This window comes from Cynocephalus volans, chromosome 3 (genome assembly GCF_027409185.1).
Source record: "Cynocephalus volans isolate mCynVol1 chromosome 3, mCynVol1.pri, whole genome shotgun sequence".
In the NCBI taxonomy this organism is placed as follows: domain Eukaryota; kingdom Metazoa; phylum Chordata; class Mammalia; order Dermoptera; family Cynocephalidae; genus Cynocephalus; species Cynocephalus volans.
The window spans coordinates 104,869,072-104,878,176 of record NC_084462.1 but is presented as its reverse complement, the minus strand read 5'-3'; the positions used below and the strand labels follow the sequence as shown (position 1 = coordinate 104,878,176).

The window sequence follows — 9,105 nt, the reverse complement described above, 5'->3', positions numbered from 1 at the left end:
GCCACACTGACCAAAATGTAAAATGTTCACACTCTATGACTCAGAATTTTCATTTCCTTGAATACGTCTTTCAGATATTCTTATATATTTTGCAAATCTCTGTGTATATTAACAATCTCTCAGCATTGTTTTCATAGGTGAATCCTGGAAGCAAATAAATGTCCAATAGGTGAGTGGTTCAATAAATCATGTTATACCAAGAGAATGAAAAATTACACAGCCATTAAGAACTAAGATACAGATATACATTCTGAAAAGGAGTGGCATCCAAGAGGTAGTACTAAGTGAAGTAAGTAAAGACCAGAAAAGTGTAATTGGTATGCTGTAAAAACATGCATTTAGAAATATATTTGTAAATGCAGTGATTATATGTCATCTAGTAATAGTGGTTCCCTTTTAGGAGAACTGAGGGTCTTGGGTGGGATATAGAGTTATTTTATCTTATTTTCTATTTGTTAATATTTATGTATGTATGTACGTATGTATGTATTTTATCATTACACATGCAAACATTTTTTTGTGGCCCTTTACCAATGTATTTCTTTATTTCTACATGGATAGTTTACTTAAATAAAAGAAAGCTCTGGAGGTAGACCTAATGTATTGTGTGTTTGACTTTAGGACATTATCAATAGTGGGTCACAGGTAAAAGAGTTATTGATAATTAGAACACACTAAGGTAAAAGAAGCTGTTTTCATATTCTTCTAATTTTTCCTGTACCCATAAAAGAGGTTTTTACCCTTTTATCCAAATGGAATCTCTCCAGTCATGCGCTGTATCCCATCCTCGGCCACACTTACAGGGAGCTTGTACCTTTGCTTACCACCTTCTCTCCTTTATCTTCGAGCCCCCTTTCTCTGTTGATCGCTCAAACTTTTTATCTTATGAAAGGAAAATGAAAACAACTTTCTTGATCTAACATTTCTCTTCAGTTTCCATTCTCTCTCTCCTCTTCTTCACAGCCACATCCATGTCTATACTTGTTCTTCCTGATTCTCTCTCTCTCTTTTTTTTTTTCTCACCCCTCATCCTACAGCAGGCTGGCTTCCTTCTCCACAACTTCACTAAAGTTTTGCCAAAGTCATCAGTAATTTCAATGTAGCTAAATCAAATGGTGATTTGTAAATTCTTACATTGTTTGACTTTTTAGCAGTATTTGACCAGACTGACAACTCTCTCAAAGAATATTCAAACAAAACTACATTTTCTTTGATTTTATGGTTGTACATTCTTCTATTTTTCTCCTACCTCTGCACTTTCTTTTCCTCAGTTTTCTTTTTTGTTTTCTGCTCCTCTGTCTATCCCTGTTTTAGTCTGTTTTGTGTTGATATAATTCCGAGACTGGGGAATTTATAAGGAAAAGAGGTTTATTTGGCTTACAATTCTGGAACAGCTGCATCTGGCGTGGGCCTCAGGCTGCTTCTACTCATGGCAGAAAGTGGCAGGCAGCCAGCGGGTACAAGCAGATCACATGGCGAGAGGAAGCAAGAGAGAGAGAGAAGGTGCCAGGGTCTTTTTAAACAATGAGCTCTCACGGGAACTAATAGAGCGAGAACTCACTCATTAATTCCCCCTCCCCAGGGAGAGCATTAATCCATTCATGAGGGATCTGCCCCCATGACTCAATCAGTTTCCAACACTGCCACATTGGGGATCAAATTTCCACATGAGTTTTGGAGGGGACAACACATCCAAACTCCATCAATCCCCTATATATTTATTTGTGTTTATTATGGCATTGCTGATGGCTTGACATTAGACTCTCTTCTCATTTTTTGTACATAGTCCTTAGGCAGTTTTACCCACTTTAAGTTCAAGTACCTTAAAGTTCAAGTACCTCAACTTCTAATATCTAAGATATTTACTATCCTCTCCTGAGCTTGAGACTCTTTTATGCAAATGCTGACTGGTTCTCTCTATGTGGATGTCCCAGTGACACGTAATTCACCATATCTACAACTGAACTCATGTTACCTCAAATTTTCTTTACTGGGGCTTTTTGTCTCAGTAAATAGATGGAAATATTGGGTTTAATTGGTCACATTATTCTTTTTCAAACAATGTTTTTTTAAGTGAATCAAACACGAAAGAAGTTTATTTATGGCTTACTTAAGATATAAATGAGTGTTGCTGATTGGCAGGTTCTTCAAGTGTTAATTCTGGAACTCAGGGGCTCTCTATCTATGGCTTCATCATCTTCAGTACATGGCTTCTAAATGTCACTGTGCTCAAGTGCATCAGAAATCTCTGAGTTCTCATTGTAGAAATCTTTCGCCCCTTTGGTTAAATTTATTCCTAGGTATTTTATTCTTTTGGTAGCTATGATAAATGGGCTTGCTTTTCTGATTTCTTTTACTGATTCTTTGTTGTTGGTGTACACAAACACTACCTATTGTTATGTATTGGTTTTGTATCCTGCAACTTTACTGAATTCACTTATCAGCTCTAGGAGTTTTCTGGTAGAGGTTAAGGATTTTTCTATATATATAGGATCATTCATCTGTGAACAGTGACAATTTGACTTTGTCTTTTCCAATTTGGACACCCTTTGTTTCTTTCTCTTGCCTGATTGCTCTGGCTAATACTTCCAATGCTATGTTGAATAGGAGAGGTGAGAGTGGGCATATTTGTCTTGTTCCTGTTCTTAAAGGCAAAGCTTTCACTTTTTCCCCCATTCAGGATTAGGTTGTTGGTGGGTTTGTCTTTTATTTTGTTGAGATACTCTCCTTCTATACCCAATTTGTTGAAGGTCTTTATCATAAAGGGATATTGAACTTCATCAAATGTTTTTTCTTCATCTATTGAGATAATCATATGGCTTTTGTCCTTGTTTTTGTTGATGTGGTATATCACATTTATTGATTTGTGTATGTTGAACCATCCTTGCATCCCCTGGGATGAATCCCACTTGATCATGGTGTATAATCTTTTTGATGTGCAGTTGTGTTCCATGTGCTAATATCTTGTTGAGGATTTTTGCATCTATGTTCATCAAAGATATTGGCCTGTAGCTTTCTTTTTCTGTTGTGTCTTTGTCTGGTTTTGGTATCAGGGTGATGCTGGCCTCATAGAATGAATTTGACAGAATGCCCTCTGTTTTAATTTTTTGGAATAGTTTGACAAGGATTGTTGTTAATTCCTCTTTAAAAGATTTGTTAAAATTCAGTGGTGAAGCTGTTTGGTCCTGGGCTTTTTTTTTGTTGAGAGACTACTAAGTATTGCTTCAATCTCATTACTTGTTACTGGTCTGCTCAGTTTTGTATATGTTCTTGGTTCAATCTTGGTAGTATGTATGTGTCCAGGAATTTATCCATTTCTTCCAGGTTTTCAAATTTGTTGGCATATAATTTTTCATTATAGTGTCTAATGATTCTTTGTATTTCTGTGGTATTGGTTGTAACATCTTTTTCATTTCTGATTTTTGTTATTTGGAGGAATTGGTTAAGGGACATGAAAAGTACTTATGATTTGTAATGATGAACATACTAATAATATTATATGATCATCACATACTGTACACAAATACTGACAGTCAACTCTGCACTCCAGAAATAGGTATAAATAAAAAAAGAAAGAAAGAAATCACTGAAGCCCTTGCACAGGCAAGGTCTAAAGTGTTGCATGTCAATTTTAATTACATTCTATGCACAGAACTCACTCACATGACCACACCTCACTCCAAGGTGGGCTTACAAGTTTGGTCTAGATTTGAAGAGGAAATGGATTTGTCTCTGTCACACAATTGATGTCTTAACTTCTTGTTTGACTAATATCTATCCTGCTTGTTCTATGTGTGAAGATAAAGAGTTTGGAAAGAATAATGATGGGTAACTCTGTGAATACCTGGGAAACAGAATCATTTTGAATTTAGTGGACAAGCTCTTTAAACTGCCATTTGGATAACACAAGTGGGAAACTCTCTGTCTAGGTTTTTGAGTTTAACGAGTTTGAGGGTAATGGTGCATATCATGTCAGAAAAACCTTGTTAGCTAAGAGGTAATTAATTAAAATTAGGAAAGGAAATTCTGAAAGAAACAATACTGTGTTAGCCTAAAATGTGTGCGTGTGTGCACATAATGCTTCTATGCATGTTTATGTAGTTTTTTTTCACCAATATAATAACCACTGAAGATGAAACACATTCAGGTCTGTAGGATGCACATTAATTGCCCCCATTGCTCCCAGAGTTGAGGTCTCCAGAGACAGGTCCTCAGAGTTTGGAAGGAATAAATAATGGGGAATGGAGAGATTTGTGATGTGTTCTATGCTCTGAGTAAAACCTGAATGGGAGCTTTGTGAAGAAAAGAACCAAAGGGTACTTTACCAAGGAGCTGACACTTTACACCCCTGGGTTGCATTTAGGAAGTGTGTATATGGGCACATGGAGCAGTACTTCTATGTCTTAATGTTTATTTTCTTTTGTATATCAATATGAAAAGCAAGCATACATTTTCATTATTTTTCCTTGCAAACAGCTTTTCTATTTTATAAGCCTCACTGGATGTGGGATTAAGGAAATGTTTTTTTTTTTTTTTTTTTTTTTTTTGCAAATAGTCACTTTGTCTTTGCAGATTATCTCCAAAAGGATAGTATTCCTAGCAAAGAGGAAATGGGAAAATTTTCTGTTAAGACTTTGGCAATAATATAAATGACTCTCTTGCTTACTGTACTCTTTTTTAAAAAAATTAATTAATTTTTCAGTGCTTAATTACAATAGCAATCATTATTATGATTTTTAGCATATTCATCATTGCAAATCGTAATCTTTCTCCATGCCCTCAACCGACCTACCACTCCCCTTTCCCCTCCCTCACTCCCCCCATCTCTAGTATCCTTAGCTTTGTTCTTTACTTCTGAAAGTATTATTATTATTAGGTATTATTGTGGTTCTTTCCTTCTTTCTTTCTTCCTTTCTTCCTTCTTAGCACTCAGTTATGAGTGAGAACATGAAGTATTTCACTGTGTTGGCTTACTTCACTTAAGGTAATTTTCTCCAGGCTCATTAGTGTTGCTGCAGGTGGCAGAATTTCATTCTTTTTGTGGCTGAGTAGTATTCCATTCTGTATATATATCCATCTGTATATATATCCAATCGTCTGTCGGCTACTGTAAATAGAACTGCAATGAACACAGGAGTGCAGGTATCCCTTCGACGTGATGATTTCCACTCCTTTGGATATGTATCCAGTAGAGGGATTGCTGGATCATATGGTAGTTCTGTAGTTGTTTGAGAAACCTCCATATTGTTTTCCATAATGGTTGTGCTAATTTACAGTCCCACCAACAGTGTAGAAGAGTTCCCTTTTTCCCACATCCTTGCCAGCATTTGTTATTCTCAGTCTTTTTAACAAAAAAATAAACTTTCACACAGATGACAGAATAACATATCTCTGTCCATTGTGTGTGACTTGTGGGAAAGAAAACCTTTATAAGTAGTAGCTACTTTATTCCATGAAATTTAATATTCAGATTCAAAAGAGTCAAAAGAAAACAGGGGGCTGGGGAATCAACTGGGATCTGAGAGTTGCCCTAAGGCAACAGCAAGAGCCTGGCCCTTCAGTATGTTGACTTTTTAGAACAGAATGTCCTCAGAGTGGGTCTGTTGTTCTGGGAAAGCCTCTCTCCTGTGGGCATCCCAGGCAGAGATCACTCAGTAGAAAATGGAAAGTGAAGCCTTGCTTTTTTCCCTCATTTCCCTCCTCTGCCTCTTGGGCAGCATTTAATTACCACTGTTGATTTTAAAGAGGGAAGGTTAGGTTTCTATCTCTGCACATTTTCTGAATCCATCTCTGGTATCTGTTTGCATATACCGTGCTCTAGGTCAAGCTCTTTACATTTTTCCTTGGGCTATTGAGATAGCTTTCTGAATAGTTTTCTGATAATTTCATTGACCAGTACCAAATTGCCATGTCAAATGCTGTTCCATAAAACTTTGATAATTTTACTCTACTACTAGTCCAATTCCAGTTGTTTTTTTATTGGCTAGCAAATTAAACCTGAACTAGTCAGACTGGCAGTGAATCCTCTGCAAAGTGGCTACATGTTTGTACGTTATATATCACAATTCCTTTGCAAGTACTCTGACTTTTACTTTTTTGGACTTCTCTCTGAATATAATTTTTTGAATCCAAATCTTTTCACATTACTATTTCAAGCTAGTAAAATAATTTTTCATTGCTCTTAGAAAATTCTATCTTTTGTCAAGGTCCATCTCTCTCCCTAAAGCCTTCTGTTATTTTTTCCAGCTGAACATAATCTTCATGTCTCAAACAACAACAACAAAATTTGTTTTTGTCATATCCTGTTGTTACTGCACCAATGGCAGCATTAGGTGGAAGGATGCTACATCCATCCCACAATCTGTATTAGCTTCCAGTAAATTTGCCATATATAAACATACAATATAAGTAAAAGCAGTATCCTTGCTATGCATATGGTGTTCCAAGGTTAATCTCCCTGGATGTCTTCCATTCAAATTTTAGTTCCTAAGCTTGAAGTTGCTTTCAACAAAAGGTATTTGACATAGCTCCATAAATCAGGGACTTGGCTTGTTTTATTTATTGTTCTTTCCCTACTTTCTAGAACAGTGCCTGGAAATAATATTGTGCAAAATAAATTTTCATTGAATAAACTAGGGAGGAAGAAAGACGAAGAGAAAAGAATAGCTCACACTTCAAAAGAAAAGGTAGTAATATCACAAACCTAAACTGAAGAAAGTAAACATATTATCTTTTTATCAGGAAGAAGAAAAACAATGTAATTATTTCTGTGGTTCATACTATCTCTCTCACCTCTACAGGTCAGACCAATGAGGACTTTGGAAACTGCTAATATCTCTGGGTTCGTGAGTGAGTTCATCCTCCTGGGGTTTCCCTACTGCAGGGAGACCCAGATCCTCCTCTTTGTGGTCTTCTCCCTCATCTACCTCCTGACACTTGTGGGGAACACATCCATCATCTGTGCTGTGTGGTCAAGCTGGAAACTCCACAAGCCCATGTACATCCTCCTGGCCAACTTCTCCTTCCTGGAGATCTGCTATGTCAATTCTGATGTGCCCAAATTGTTGGCGAATCTCATCTCCCGGGCCAAGAGCATCTCCTATGCTGGCTGCCTGCTCCAGTTCTACTTCTTCTTCTCCATGTGTGCTGCTGAGGGCTTATTTCTGTCAGTGATGTCTTTTGATCGATTTCTTGCTATTTGTAGACCTTTGCACTATTCTACCATAATGACCCATCACCTATGTGTTCGGTTAGTGATCTTCTGCTGGGCAGGTGGCTTTCTGTGGTTACTTACTCCTTTGACCCTAATATCTCAGGTGCCCTTCTGTGGTCCAAACACTATTGACCATTTTCTGTGTGATCTGGCACCTTTGCTGGCATTGTCCTGTGCTCCAGTATCTGGAATTACTCTGACCTGTGGTATCATTAGCTCTCTCATCATCTTTCTTACCTTCCTGTACATCCTTGGCACTTACTTCTGTATTCTAAGCACAGTGTTACAGGTGCCCTTAGGACCAGGAAGGCATAAGGCTTTCTCAACTTGCGCCTCCCACCTTGCTGTGGTGTCTCTGTTCTATGGTTCAGTCATGGTGATGTATGTTAGCCCAGGTACTGGGAAATTTCATGGGATGCAGAAACTTGTGACCTTGTTTTATGCCTTGGCAACTCCATTCTTTAATCCCCTGATCTACAACTTCCGGAACAAAGATATGAAGGAGGCACTAAAGAAACTTCTGTATGTGTTATTGTGGAAAATCTCTAAAAGATCTAAGAGTCAATGTATAATTAGTATAATGCATAATTCACATTTAGGAAAATGAGAGATCATTGTGGAATATACTAACATTTATAAAGCAAATGTATTTCACAGGGCCTATTTTCCAAAGCCCGGTAGTCTCAGGTTTAGCCTAACCTTTTGGAATTACATATAGAAATGTTAGCCTTGCAAAAGACAGGACACTTTTTTGTGTCCTGTCAGGCTAAAGTCTTTGTAACACAGCAAAGCTGCTGGCTCAAGGACAGACAAGTTACTTTATTGATATGTAAAATACTGGGGCAATTGCTGTAGGGAAAAACAGTATTTGCTAAGATCAAGTTTTTGTTGTGGATTGATTCAACCTTTTGCAAATTGCATTATAGAATGTCACTTTGCTTGTTTCATTGATATTACCAGCCTATAATGTTAAACTATACTTAGCCATAACCCCATCTATGTTCTTTTTCTGTAACTTCCTTGTCTGGAGAATAAATGTGGGGAAAGAACCCCAGTTCATGGTTAATTTCCCAAGAAAGGAATACCTCTCTCTTGAGGGTTCTGGGAGATTAACCCCTTCAGGGTCTCTCACCGCTCAGAAGAGATGGGCTTTGAGTAATCCTTTGCATCTTCGTCACCCAGGGGAAGAGCAGTGATGAATCCTTGTGAGGCAAAGCAACAATCATGAGACAAATGAGATCATGTTATGTTTTGTTTTTGTTTTTGTTTTCATTCTATCCTAATTTCATGTATTGGGAAAATAATTTTGGAGAATTCATTAGACCCATGATTTAAGTTTCAGGAAGTTATTACTATTATGTTCCAGATACATCTGTATTTATAGAGACTGCATTATTTTGTAATCCAGTTTAAGATTTTCAGGTTTTTCTCTCTATCTGAATTTCTGCTTACTCTTTGGCTTTTATTACATATTGCTTGGTGTATTTCAATATTCTCAAATTCTGCCTTCATTGAAGCACGTTGTATTTTTCTAGAGCTTAGCAACAGTGAATGTATTGGAAATGTACAAATAGTTTACCAATAATCCTTCAGATGACCAGATTTTAAAAAACCCACAAAAACGAAACTTTCAACATCAGGGACAGTTTTAAAGCACTACCTTTGTATTCTCCAATTTCCAATTATAGTTTTGAGCACAAACAGGGTCCTAAATGATGTTATGTTGACTTGATTGACTCCCTACATTTTGCCAATGCTATCACTTTAGCATATACAGACACATGAAGTTTAGTTAATACTCAGTGTAAGCGAAAGAGCTATAGAATTTGTAAGATTGCTGCCAACCCAGGCCTAAGGTGCTCTTATTTTTATGAGGTTCTTTGTAAAACTCT

General features: G+C 37.0%; 1 protein-coding gene across 1 annotated transcript; it reads left to right on the top strand.

Annotated features, from left to right (window-relative positions):
* Positions 1-6,809: 6,809 nt before the first annotated feature.
* On the top strand, positions 6,810-7,820 carry LOC134372650 (olfactory receptor 11H12-like). The gene has a single exon (XM_063090080.1). The coding sequence runs from the start codon at positions 6,810-6,812 to the stop codon at positions 7,818-7,820; it is 1,011 nt and encodes a 336-aa protein (XP_062946150.1).
* The last annotated feature ends 1,285 nt before the right edge of the window (positions 7,821-9,105 follow it).

Excerpts from the sequence above, each read along its gene's own strand:
- LOC134372650 (XM_063090080.1), top strand. The coding sequence starts at position 6,810 with ATGAGGACTTTGGAAACTGCTAATATCTCTGGGTTCGTGAGTGAGTTC.